Genomic DNA, 14,303 nt, shown 5'->3' on the forward strand with positions numbered 1-14,303 from the left:
TGGGTTTTGTAAATAACTCTTGAATTCCTTACATATACGTCCGCCTCCCTACAACCATGATATCAGTACAACTGAAAAAAACATAAGGTTCCTCTAGACATCAGTTTGCATTCAGCATAGTGACTTTAACATTAGCATCCCATTTATAATTTTATATCAGTTGTTTTATTATGAAGGATGTCTACAAATCTTTGGACATACAGAGTAGTAAGGAATTAAAAATGTAAAATATTTCTGGAATTACTAGTTTTCATTTATAGTTTAAGCAAAACTTTTGTAATTTGTGTCAATAATAAATATTTAAAAAATATACTTTAGGTGGCCAGTGATTCCAGGTAGGCTCTGGACACATCGTGACCCTAAACCGGATAAGCGGTTACAGACAATGGATGAATGAATGAAAAATGTTGTTATAAAAATTGTTTATATTGTTATATTGTTTTTTCAGGTACGTGTTTCTTATAATGGTCCAATTTTAGCAGAAGGATAATTGTACATTGTGTGTGAAAAGATTATTCGGAATTAGAATGTATATTTGTTAGAATACCTCTACCAATTTTGCTGAAATTATGCACAATTCCATAGTTACTTAAAGGAACCAAAATACATAATAAATAAATAAATAAATAAATAAATAACACAGTTTAATTGTAAGAGTTAAATAGTGTTAATATAAATATTTTTAAAGAAATTAACTATGACTCATTTTGTATATAAATGTATTTATATACAAATATTAAAAAGGTGGATGTAAGTACCAGAAAATATGGACATAGATGCTATAAATAATTAGAATATTGTTTATACCTAAATTGAAAATTACAAAGATGTCAAAGTGAGTAAAATCATAACAAAATCAATCAACTCAATTTTATAAAGAGATTTAAGTGATTTATGTCTCGAATAATATATATGGCTATAGAAAAGTTTCAGAGCTTTACTTCCTTTTTCCCATCATACCACGCCTACTATAGCAGAAGCCCCGCCCAGTCTGCTTCATGAACACAAACATTTAGAGGAACAACACACCTCCGTCAGTACACGGAACTGAGCTCCTCAAACGTGGTTCGTTTTGTACTATTTTTTAAGTGAATTAGAGCCGGCCTCATGATTTTAATGCCGATAATGCTGCTTTTATCCGTCTCTGTATCTGCTATGGAAGGTGAGACGTTGTGGTTTTTGCCGTTTTTATACAATTGTAATTAGGATGTTATGTTCATGTGTATATAAAGAACTTTAAAAGCTAGTGATAACTCACTTGAACTTGAAAAAGGCTTTTGTGTGCGATCCGCTCGCAAAATAATCACTGTTACTCTTTCTTTTCTTACATAAAAGTTAATTTTGTGACACACAGTTTACTTCAGCTGTTCCTTTCTTTTCTAAACGTATACTCTCCTTATTGGGGGAAATCCACAAAGAACACTTTACTGTAAATTAGTACTCGACTTCCGTCAGGAGACCTGGAGCGTAAATTACAACTTCACTTCATACGACATTTAATACAGCATAAACTGTTTTTGTTTTATTATAGTTTTACACTTTACTCCACTAATATACCACAGATATTATAGTTGGAATATTACAGCTGTAGCCCCTAAAACAGAAACATCTGAAACATGAAGGACGAGAAACTACTTTTCCAAACAGCTTCCCATTTTTCTTAGTTTCGCTGTGTCTCATTGATTGGTTCTGCCATTTCCCGACATGATTTGTACATTTTTTTTCTTTTATACTGCTCGATATTCTGACAGGACAGGCAAGGCAGGTGTGCAGCACATTTCACATAAACACAGCCAGTTCTGTGTGCTTTAAATGAATACAGGGAAACAAAATGAGAAACAAACATGTAACCTGCAAATGTTTAATATCAAATAATAAGTATAAACATTTTAAAAAAGGAAGGCATTTTGAAATAAAAACTGCTTATGTATAAATGACTCTTTGGAATGACAGTCTTATCAGCATTCAGCTTCCAAAAGAGCCATACACAATCATGTACGTGTTTAAGGGGTGTCAAACTATTAATAATAAAAAAAGTAGTCATATGTGTAAGCATTTGCAGAAAAATGAATGAATATATGTATGTATGGCTTTATGTAGTTAATTAACCCAAATTATTTGCTCAGATTTGACCTTATGATACACATTTTCCTGTTTAAAACATGCATTTTGAGATAGACCTAACAGTGGACAAAGTTAGCTTCATCAGAATGTCCAATAACTTTACCTGTTTATAGAATAATACAGATTTTTTTTTCATGAAGTATATCTTAAATTTCTGCTGTTCAAACACACTGAAATATAGATGGACACAAGCTACAGCCGTTTATTTTTACATACAGTTTAGAGCTACCCTGATATTGACCTATTGTAGAAAATGTGTTGAAAAACAGGGCAGTGGGTTATTTATTATGTGATCTATGTACATTAAACAGCAGTTTGTTCAGCTCATTTTTGTTTACATTCACGTAGTGGGGTCTCTCTTGTTCGTCCCTGTTATGCCTTTTGCACAGAGGATTTCCATCTTCCCCTGGGGGAGGTTTCTCATAACAACTGCACTTTAACAGAGGATCTCTGGCCTTCATTAGCTACAAACTATGAATGGCTTACAGGGTCACATTCCAGAAATGCTTAAACAACAATTAATTTTGTTTCATTCAAATTTTATCAGGTTTAAATGTTATTAATGCATTAAATTTTAGATCCCTGAAATATTTATTTCCATAAGTATCTCTTTCCATTTCTGTAGATATCTTGTCCACCACAATAATTGAGGAGTAAATAAAGTAAATAAAGAAAATTATAGCTCCCAAAAGGGAAATTCACTTGTACTGGAAGCAACATGATGAAGGATGTAAATGATTTTCAGATTTGTAATTCTTCCTATAAAATTAAGAGTTTTAATTATAGTTTGTTTATAAAATTGAAAAATTAGGTTGGTATTTGTATTTACAAACAAAAAAACTGCATCATATCAAACATTCATCTAAAAATTATGTGCTAGTAGCCTACTAATGTGTGTAAGTACTGTTTTCAAAATATACCATTAAAGCTTTGCTTTCTGTGAATGTTATTGTAAATACACAAAGAGTTTATTAGTAAATTTCCTGGAATGAATGGAATTTCTAGTATTGCCAGCAATCTTTGCAGTAAAGTTAATTTTTGTTGTTGTTTCTGCACTGCCTTTATTTCCCTTAGATCAACTTCCCTCCCCTGAGAATATGAGAACAATATCCCAGGACTTGGGGCTGGTTTTGGAATGGGATCCACCACTGAACTCTACTAACAATAACATCACCTATACAGCAGAATACTTGTAAGATAAAACGAGTGGTCTCAAAGATTTTTAGGGAAACCAAAGACATGCCCTATTGAGTAACATTGTATCTAATGCAACATTCAAAAGATATATATATAAAAGGGTTTTATATTTTTATATTTGTTCTGCAACTCCCATCAGATTAAGAGAACAAATGTTGTGTAGTCCATGACTGAACATGTTTAAACCCCATACAGTGGATACCACACTTGGGGCTCAGTAAAGAGTCTCTGCAATGTTCATGCCATTAGGCATCAGTGTAATGGCAGTTTTAAATGGAGGCAAATGGAGGAAATGTTTGAACCTCAATTTAATGTTTAAAGTAGGCTAGAAATTTTTCGACAAATAAATATTTTTTAATAAGAATTTTTAAATATTTAAGGCTGTAACTTTTAGTAGTTAGCTAAGCTAGTGTTTATTATATACAGAATATGAAGCACTAACATTTGCTTTGACTTCAGTTAAGTTTAACATTTTGAAAGAAGGGTTTCCTCAAGGGAATATATATTTTCCCTTAAGTGTTGCATAAGGTGTCTTAATTGGCAGTTCCCTTAGGATAATGTAAGTAAATAATAGTATTCTTTTAAGATGGTTTAGCAGTAAGCTTAAATTGGTTTCTTCCTGCCAGCTTCTAGCCCAAATTCTGTTTCAATTTCTAGTGTTCACAGTCCTCCAATATTTACAAACCCATTCCAAAAGTTGAATTTTTTAAAAAACTGTATAAACATGAATCTGTCATTTATTTTCTTAACGCACAGTGACCTGAAATTCATAAAAAAAAATTCCCATACATGTATTTACATTGAATGCTAGTCCAGTTGGAATTTAACCTTAAAGTTTAAGTATGTCCAAAGTAAATAAGTATATTAATCAATTAATAAACATACTGACCATAATAATCGAAATTGAGACATTTGCAATAACAGCCCTACTCTGTTTATCTTTTAAATCACAAACTAATTTCTTGGCCAGAACATGAATTTTAATTGCATTACCTTCCATTGAGCAGTGACTAGCAGAGCTAACACTATTCATATTGAAATAGTTTATTAAACCAGAGTTTTCCTTGGGAGGCTCAACAGATGTCATGGTTTTTATCTGTTTTGTTTTCAGATCTGGATTGCTTTTCTGTTTAATTAATATACTGTAAAACACTCTGAGCAGTATTTATGAATTATAGAAGTGGCTGCAAAAGCTGAAGTGATGCTCTATATATGCTAAAAATGTTTATTTTTTTGTAGGGGGTGGAAATCATTCCAGCCTGTGTGCCAGAACATAACGTCAAGGAGCTGTGATTTCACAAGTAAAATGGCTGTGTTTGGGGTTTACAAGTTCCGAGTGCGAGCAGAGCTGGGAGGAAGGAGCTCTAATTGGGTAGAGACTGATTCCATATCACTGGATAAAATAAGTGAGTGGGTCTTTGTTTGCAAACCTCAGTTCTTTGGTGTGGTTGGTATAGCTTTGTGGGTAACTTTGCTTCTACACACAAGAGCAGGTTTCACTGCACAGTCCTTGGGCAAGACTCCTAATACTACAATTGCCTACCTCTGTAACATGATTAAAACTGTGCATTGCTCTGAGTAACAGCATCTACTAAACCCATTTTCAGCTTGTATAATGTACGTGGCCATTCCTTTAAAAGACATGTTGAGGATTTATAAAAACACTGAATGTTTTTTATATGTTTAATAACATATTTGTTAACTTCTAAATACAGGATACGTTTTATTCTAAACATCCAGTTCGTCTCTGAAACATGTATAGATCATTTAAAAAAAAAAAAATTTAACTATTACAAAAAATATATATGCTTGTATATTTTCCTTTTCTGTGGTGTATTTCACTGGTTAAAGTAATAACTAGTTCAGTCACTAAATATGCAATCGGAAGTTACTTTATTTGAAAGTTCAACAGCTAAAATATTAAGCCTGACAGGGTTAATATACATACAAACTAAATCAATGACACAGAAAACTGTCGCTGTCCAGAGCCCCAGTGTTAAATATGATATTTATATGTATTGGGGTGGTTTCCCAGACTGGGTTTAAGCCTGGTACTCCTGTCCTGGTAAGCCTGTCCTCCTTTCACTGGACAGTCACATTTCAAAATCCTAGATTTAATCCTTGTCAGGGAAGCCATCCCATAAAGTTATTAGAGGAGATGGGATCCGCTTTTAAGTTTGTTCTGCTCAATGTACATTTTATTTTCAAACATTTGTGGACAGTCTTTCATTGTGAATTTAGCTACAACTAAATTTGGTGGTGTATACTTCCAAAACAATGAAAAATATGTCTCTTGTATGTGTAAACATTTGTGTGTTTCCCTCCAATCTTTTGTCTGCAGCTGTAATAAGTGCTCCAGATGTGAAGCTACAGAGCAGAAATGGGGAAATTGAAGTTGAAATTATTGACCCTGTCCTAAAGAAAGGCAGTCTTAGGGACATATATCACCCAGTTTCTTATCACATTCGTTACTGGATTGAAGGGGAGACAAAGAAGGTAATGTTATTTTCCTTACCTACAATAATTTAATCGCATGATCCATAGCAGAATGGAGCACAGGGCACAAGCTAAAGACGGGATACATTTTTTTACTTGTTTCTGACAAGATATTATCCCCTAAATACTGTTTTATGTACCTAAAAAATTCTTGATTAGATTATATTTACTAAAGGAAATTATACCACAGACTTTCAATATAACTATTTGAAATCTTTCTTAGCTAGGTTAATGTATAGCCTACACATAGTGAAATGACCAGACCCGGCCCCTCCATTATAAACAGACAAATATATAAATAAATTCTAATAATAACTTCTTAATGATTTTTTACAAACAGATTCAATTATCATTCATTTTCATTAATCTAAACATAATCATAATTTTATAAATTATATACTTATTATGAAATAATAAAAAAATGTGTTGCCAACATTTGTAGACCGTTTAAATTATATATATATATTTTATTTTTTATTCAATCATTGTCTGTAACAAGTAAATATTTATGATATTTAATAATATTTAAGAGAATATACAAAAACAAAAGTAAAGGTTGTGCCTGACTCTGATTAATACAGTAATGTTCTTTAATGTTTACTTTTATCAATAAGAAGAGAAACTGAGACCTGAGTTTGACCTTAATTGAACATTTTATAACAATTCCGTTCCATCATCAGCTTTGTTTGGTTAATCATTCTGCAGGAAGTGCTGAAGGCGAAGCAGACCCGACTGATGCTTCCCAATCTAACACCAAAGGTCCAGTACTGTGTACAAATAGAGATTGTTGTGGATGTTACTAAAATTAGCCTGCCAAGCAATGAAACCTGTGTACTCAACACAGAGAATGGTAAGCTACTGACTTTCATACACCTACTGATTTACTAGTATAGGATTAAAGGTTTGTCAGATGCTGGAACACTGCTGGGATAATTTGTTAGAATTCTGACACATAAAGATTAGCAATGTCAGGTACTGATGTTTGATGATTAGTTCTGGATCTCACATTATAGTTCAAATCTCCATAACTCTGTAATATGCAGTATCGCTGCTTTACAGCCCTATAATGAGAGGCTTTTTTCCTCCTAGCCCTCGTTTGTCTTTTTTCCAGTGTCATAGGCTCATGTGCAGTTTCTCTTGTACCTTAAATTAGTAGAAATCACTATTTATAGTGATAGTTTCTACAGACCTATGTAGCAATCATAAATGTAGGTGTATTTGAAATATCATGCACATTGCCCTTTTGAGGTTTGTACAGTAAAAAACAAAAAAGTAAAAGCACTTGGGAAATGACTTTTATTTGTATCATTCAACTCAATAATCTGATAGTAAATACACGTGACTTGAACTATGCTACTTGAATTATGGACTTAAATTATGCGATTTGTCATTTTATTATTATAATCTTCTAATATTTGTCATAATTTCTGCCCTTCAGGTGTGCAGCCATGGCTGATAGTGGTTGTGCTTGTGGTCAGTTTCGTGGTGGTCCTGGTTTTGGTGGTCTTGGTTTTCTTGGCTGTGTGGTACACCTACAGAGGCATCAGATTCCTCCACCCGAAGGCCAAACTGCCTGAACACTTTAAAGTAAGACAATAAATAAAACTCCAGTCATATGTAGGGCTGGATGATACAGCCAAACTTTATATCACTATATATTTCTAAATTTCAGTTCAATATAATTTCAGTTCGAAATATAATTATAACCAATAATATAATTCCGATATCGATATGAACAAGATAAAGTCCACAGAAAATCTTCCAAGAACAAACAAGGAACATGACATCACTTGACTTGGCTTTGTCAATATTCATATTTTTAAAGTAATTTTAATCAGTGCTGAACTGACAGCAGCGCCTGTAATGACCATCAGTCAGTGACAGATGCTGTAAATAATGTATATTATGATATTGAAAATGTATTTAAAATCATAAAACCATCATCATCATTGTTATTGAAACATTATATATTGCAATATTTGTTGATATTTATTTATTGTCCATCCCTAGTAATATGCATACAAAATATATTTTTTACATTGCTTAATTGCTTAATTGGCCAAAAAAACATTAAGTGGTTCCCTGTGGAGCATATCAAACAGAACATTCTAACGAAGTGTACACACTTTTGCAAACAATTGTGTATTAGTGGGCTTTATTAATTTGCTTTAATACTTCATACAAAACATATTTTATATATTAAATGTACACTGAAGGCCTGTATTTGTGCACTACTGTGTGTTTTAGGGGTGTTGTTGTTAATAATATTTACTGTCCATATTATTGCCATCACTGATTTAGTCACTGTTTTCCTTTGTCTCTGCCTCTTTTAGTACTTATGTGATCTCCCCAAATCATCTCTGTTTCTGGCAATGCAAAACAGCCCCCAGCCACAGGAATGCTACCATGAGGTCAGCATCATTCCCTGCCTAGAGGACTCCAGCGTGTCACAGGACAAGCAGAAGATAGAAAGCCCTAAATGCAGACAGCCTTTTGCAAATGTCTCTAAAGGCCCCATAGCAGAGGAAGGATGGAGCCAGGAAGACAAGCAAGAAGAAGAGCAGAAAAAAGACTGTGAACACTCAGAAAAGAATGGAACCCCAACAGGTTGTCATGAAGATGAGACGGTGCTACTTTTGCACTAGTGTGTCTGATTACTACATATTATATTTCTGTTTAAACTTTATTTTTGGGAACATCATTTAATGATGTCAGTTTTGTGAAGGTTTGACATGAGCATCTACATAACAAACCACGAATAATGTGGATTACATCTAAAATTTGAATTATGCAGGCAGTTTTAAAATCTGTGAAATTCCCCTATAAATATATTGACGCTGTCCAAAAATAAGTATTTAAAAAATTGCTAACCTTAAAGGAGAAGGCACAAACACTCTTTTCTTCCAACATAAGTTAATGTGAAGTAATCTGTGGGCAGTGGAACACTGGGTTTGAAGTCATGGAACTCTAGCCAGTAATTTTAGGATAACCTGGAGTGGTGTTTGTGGTTTAAAATTAATCATCCAGTATCAATATATGACCATGCTATCAAATCCATATCGCAATATTCTAACATGTAGTGTAAATTCCTCCAAGAGTGGTTGAGGCTATTACTAAAGCAAAGTGCACGTAAAACTGTATTAAAACACTTAAATTATGTATAAACCCTGTATGAGCAGGTGTCTAGAAATATTTGGATATAAAAAAGTGTTGTATTACAATATTTGAAGAATAGGTATATTTATTTTTATATACATTTTATATAATCAAGAATAACAGGTTTCACTAAACTTGAAAAAAAAACTAACCAAAAAATACTTTTGTAATAAAACATATATTTATCTAAAACATCATCCTAAATAAGTTAAAAACCAGATTTTTGTGTTTTTTGTGTGTTTGTTAAATAAATGTGTATCATCCAGAGGTCATCAAGTCAAATCAGTGATGCAGGCAATGCAGTAGGATAAAGTATCAGATAATATTTACAATGCAGATTTCTTATGATAACCAGAATCATAAGGCAAACATGACTCACTATCACTTTTTACAGTCTCTGTTGTGTAAATATTTTTCATGCATATCACAATATAATAATATAACTTAACCAGTTAATCAGGTTTACTCATTTTTGCTACAACCCCCCATGTTAGATACAGTTGACATGCAATATGGAAAATGCAAATTAAAAAGAAAGTGTTAGTTTATTAAATTACGTTGTCTTGTATTTCATTGCAGAAAGTATGAAAACAATGTATTTTGTAGTGTTGCACCGATAATGGCACTTACACAAAGTATCTGTATGATCTATAGAGACCACGGATACCACTTTCCAGAACTAATCCAACCATATACATATTGATGTTCAGCCGCAAACTGTTCTCTGGAAAATGTAATATAATGTGATGGGAAAATGCAATATAACATTGCAATGAGATAATAATGATAATGATCCACCAATATACTCTATAATGATAATGTTATAGACACATACATCCTGATTGAAGTATAGAACATATTGTGCTTAAGCTCATGGCCTTAAAGTGCTAATTACATGATGTACTCAGGACCCTGGAGTGGAGAGGCAAAGTTCTTAACAATGCAAAGTACTTCTGTACTTAAATTAGAGAAGTAACATCTCTAGATAGATAAGTCTAATAAATATGTTGAAGAACATCCTGAGTGGAAAACTTGACCTAATCGTCTGCAAACATTATGCTGACAAGAGAAAACAAGACAACAGATACATGCATAGCATAAGATACCAATTAAGGGAATGTCTGGATTTGTGCAAAGAGACATGATGTAATAACGTCCAAACGGTACACATGATGCTTGGTGTACGGGCAGAAGGGGCACATAACAGTGGGATGTACGTGACTGGGGTCCTATATATACTGCAACAAATGTCTGAATAAACTAGAGATTGGAGTGAATACTTGACTCTGTGTCTTTATTCCTCTGATTTCTCCTTGGGCCTGAGAATCTGTGTTCCTTCCAGGTTGCACTTAGAAAATTGCCATAACAGAAAACACCAAACCAAACACATCCAACTCTGTCCTCATTTCACCTGTAACACATAGAAAACTTGAACTTTTCAAAAGGATACACGTTGAAATATTATATATTTTTACAACCCCAATTCCAAAAAGTGTCAAATGTAAATAAATGTAGATAAAAATAGAATGCAATAATTTGCAAATCTCATAGAATCTTATTTTATGCACAATATATCATAGAACACCTACTAGGTGTTGAAAGTGAGACATTTTACCATTCCATGAATTATATTAACTGATTTACAAACTTGATAGTAGCAATGTATCTCTAAGGTGTTGAGACAAGGCCAAATTATGCAGCATCCCCTCTTTTTAACAGCAGTCTGTAAATGTCTGGGAAGTGAGGAGACTTTTAGGAGAGGAGTGTTATCCCATTTTTGTCTGATGTTGGATTCTAGCTGCTCACATGGCCTGGGTGTTCATTGCTAGATTTTTGTTTGTTTCATGATGTATCAAATGTTTTCTATTCTAAAGTCTAGACTGAAGGCGGCCAGTTAAGCACCAGGACTCTTCTTCTGCAAAGCCATGCTGTTGTGATGCAGTATGTGGTTTAGCATTGTCTTGCTGAAATATGCAGGGTTTTCCCTGAAAATGACATTGTCTGGATGGGGGCATATATTCTAAAACCTCAATATACTGTTCAACGTTAATAGTAACTTTCCAGATTTGCAAGCTGCCCATGCCATGGGCACTAATGCAAACCCATACCATCAGAGATGCAGGCTTTTGACCTGTGTGCTGATAACAAGCTGGACAGTCCGCCTCCTCTTGAGTCCGCAGGACACAACATCTGTTGTTCCAAGAAGAATTTCAAATTTTGCAGTAGATTCCAATACAGAATCAGGTCTGGTTTAATGCTGCTTGAGGGCCCAAAGATTCTCTGAATATTTTGATGATATTATGTACTGTGGATGGTGGAATATTGAAAGCCCACATGTTAATGAGTTTATGATTTGGTAAAAAACAAACAAAAAAACAATAAGGAAATGCTTTATCAGCAAAGGAATCAATTTGGATATTTCCCTGTCTACACTGCATCATGCAATCAAAGAATTCAGAGGCCTAAGCTGCCAAACCTTGATCTCTGATCCCTCGGGGGCATGGCTCAGGGGCATGACTCTGGACAATTGCCTGCAGAGTGTTCCATCAGTGGATGAGGCCCAGAAGTTGGTCTACAAGCTCAGAGAACTTCTGGCACATGGTGGATTTGAGATCTGACAGTGGACTAGCAACAGGCCAGAGGTTATTAACGATTTACCACCAACAGCACGCTCAGAGAAATTGGAGCTTTGGCTGTTATATGACAAAGCAGAGGCACATGAGTCAACCTTGAGACTGGGTTGGCACTGTGAAACAGATACTCGTGGCTTAAGCATTGATCCACTAACTATGGAGCACCAAAAATTAGGAACACACATAGGATTCTGGCTAGTGAGTATGACCCACTTGGGTTTATCATCCCATCATCCTATCATCCCACAACAAGAGCCAAGATAATTGTCCAGCAGCTGTGGGATAAATATAAAGATTGGGATGATCTGCAGTTACCTGATCACTTGCTACAGTAGTGGTTGGCATGGGGGAAGGAATTGGAACACCTACGTGAAATAAAAATTTCTACATACTACACTGCCCCAAATCTGGACTAACCTGGGGTGGTAAGACAAGTGCACAGCAAGCCTACAGCTCTGTGGCCTATATGTTCTCCAAGGACCAATGTGGCCAAGTACATTTATGGCCCCTTATTATGACCACGTGTTGCCCCAAAGAATCAGCTATTCATTCATTCATTATCTGTAACCGCTTATCCAGTTCAAGGTCGCGGTGGGTCCAGAGCCTACCTGGAATCATTGGGCGCAAGGCAGGAACACACCCTGGAGGGGGCAGAAGCAGCTATCTATTCCTCTATTCATGTGAATCAATGAATGCATTTGCTGTGTGTTCTTCAATGGTCAGGACACCCACAGGACCACCACAGAGCAGGTATGATTTGGGTGGTGGATCATTCTAAGAACTGCAATGACACTGTGGTGGTTGTGGTGGGTTTGTGTGTGTCGTGCTGGCACAAGTGGATATGACACAGCAGTGCCTGTCAAGATTTTAAATCCCTTAGTGTTACTGCTAGTAGTAGTCCACCAACCAAAAATATCCAGCCATCAGTGTCCTGTGTCCACTGATGAAACACTGAATGATCTATCACCCAAATCAAACCTGCTTTGTGGGGATCCTGACCATTGAAGGACAGTGTGACAGGGGGTACATAAAATAAACAGAGAAATTGTAAAATTACAGCATGTCCTCTATAGTCAGTGGAACTCAAGAATGGACAGTGAGTGTAGAAACAAGGAGGTGGTCATAGTGTTGGGGTTGATCTTTGTATATCTGACCTAGATGGGTCCATATTTTTTTATTTTCTCAGGGGTGAAAAATAACTAATGAACAATCTTGTTAGATTTTGTTTGCTTTTGTTTGTTTTTAGTTTGCTCTAACACTAAGACTGCCGTGAATGTGGGCTACAATTTCCTCCCTTGTCTTTTCAAGTGAATTTCAAAGTAAATGTTGGAAGATTGGGTGTTCACAAACTTTTGACCATATGGTGTATACATTTTTGTATATATCTCCTTCCTTTTGCACATTATTTTCTAAGTGCTTTGTTAATTTCAAATTCATGCAAGTTGTTTTCATAACATTTATCAACACAAAGAAGACTGCAAAGGACTGTGTTTATGTGGTGTTCAAACTTTACGATCAGATCCATGAACTTCTTTTCAGGCAGAAATGCATTGAGCTTGTTTTGATTGCAGCAGCTATTATTTGTATTTGCTTTACAATGCAAATACTGATGAACTTTGGATCTTTGAAATGTTTTTGTTCCTGTTGCTACTGCTATCTCTCATTCTGTTCATACCCACAGGTTACTTGGATGGTAACTCCTGGAACCACTATTAAATCAGATTATTGTTGTAATAAATTATTTATTCATAGATTATTTCTTGTACAGGGAGCAGCTCAAAATGTTCAAAGAAATAATCAAATAAAACAAAAGTCATAAAAATCGAATCTGATTGTTATTGATGCCACAGTGTAGACTGAAAAGACATTCTGCTGTGGCAGTTCATGATCAGACCATCTACCCTTCACAACTATGCTTACTCATTGAGCCCAGGCCATGAGTACACAAACCAGCCACTGTATCACTAGCTCTTCACAGGGGTCATCGGGCAGGCACGTCCTCTCTTAATTAAGCCCACAACACCTCAACAGTGAGGCCTGGTGTCCCAAACACACCCCGTCCAAGCCAGCTTTACAGTCCTACCTTACATTTTACCATCAACAATCGTAAATCCACACTGGCCTCCCTGGTGACTAAGGCTGTACCTAGTCCCACTGGCACCGTTAATGCATGTTCAGTGCCACCAGTCCCATGTGAACTTTACTACGTCACCAACAACCACAACAGCACCTCTACAGTGCATTTCCCCAAGTAACCTGGGCTCTCTTTATCCACAACCACGGACTAAACCTTTCAGCTGTTTCTGATAACTCCTTCACAGCTGCCCTTATTTTCCGGTCATTGATGACGAACTGCACAAGCAGGGATGTAGCCGATCTGGCTAGAAATCCTCTAACACCTATCTTCACCTGTCTTACATATGCCTGCCCCCCGTGTTCCCTCACCTCATATATTATAATATTCATTCTGCACTCACAAGTATAATTAGAACACACATGTAAATACAAAATGTACAAATTCAAGGAAAAAGAAAAAAAATACAACAAAATCGATTTCAAAATTATATATGCAAATAAGGAGAAGAAAAAATAAATAAATTGCAATAATATATTATGGAATATGTATGTTTATAACATTTCAGAAATTAGTTGTTTTTATAATTATTTACCAGTTTAAGAGAAGGGTAAACTTAATTT

General features: G+C 35.0%; 1 protein-coding gene across 1 annotated transcript; it reads left to right on the plus strand.

Moving 5' to 3' along the window:
• The first annotated feature begins 926 nt into the window (after window positions 1–926).
• On the plus strand, window positions 927–10,212 carry crfb4 (cytokine receptor family member b4). Its single transcript, XM_066686842.1, has 7 exons — window positions 927–1,162; window positions 3,199–3,316; window positions 4,561–4,727; window positions 5,663–5,817; window positions 6,523–6,667; window positions 7,256–7,404; window positions 8,151–10,212. Exons 1-7 carry the CDS (start codon window positions 1,108–1,110, stop codon window positions 8,460–8,462), a joined length of 1,101 nt encoding a protein of 366 aa, XP_066542939.1. The 5' UTR covers window positions 927–1,107; the 3' UTR covers window positions 8,463–10,212.
• The last annotated feature ends 4,091 nt before the right edge of the window (window positions 10,213–14,303 follow it).

Source organism: Hoplias malabaricus, chromosome 12, assembly GCF_029633855.1.
Source record: "Hoplias malabaricus isolate fHopMal1 chromosome 12, fHopMal1.hap1, whole genome shotgun sequence".
Taxonomy (NCBI): Eukaryota; Metazoa; Chordata; class Actinopteri; order Characiformes; family Erythrinidae; genus Hoplias; species Hoplias malabaricus.

Excerpts from the sequence above, each read along its gene's own strand:
- crfb4 (XM_066686842.1), top strand. The coding sequence starts at position 1,108 with ATGATTTTAATGCCGATAATGCTGCTTTTATCCGTCTCTGTATCTGCT. Across the intron at positions 3,317-4,560 it reads ACCTATACAGCAGAATACTT|GGGGTGGAAATCATTCCAGC; the intron begins GTAAGATAAAAC and ends ATTTTTTTGTAG. Across the intron at positions 7,405-8,150 it reads AACTGCCTGAACACTTTAAA|TACTTATGTGATCTCCCCAA; the intron begins GTAAGACAATAA and ends TGCCTCTTTTAG.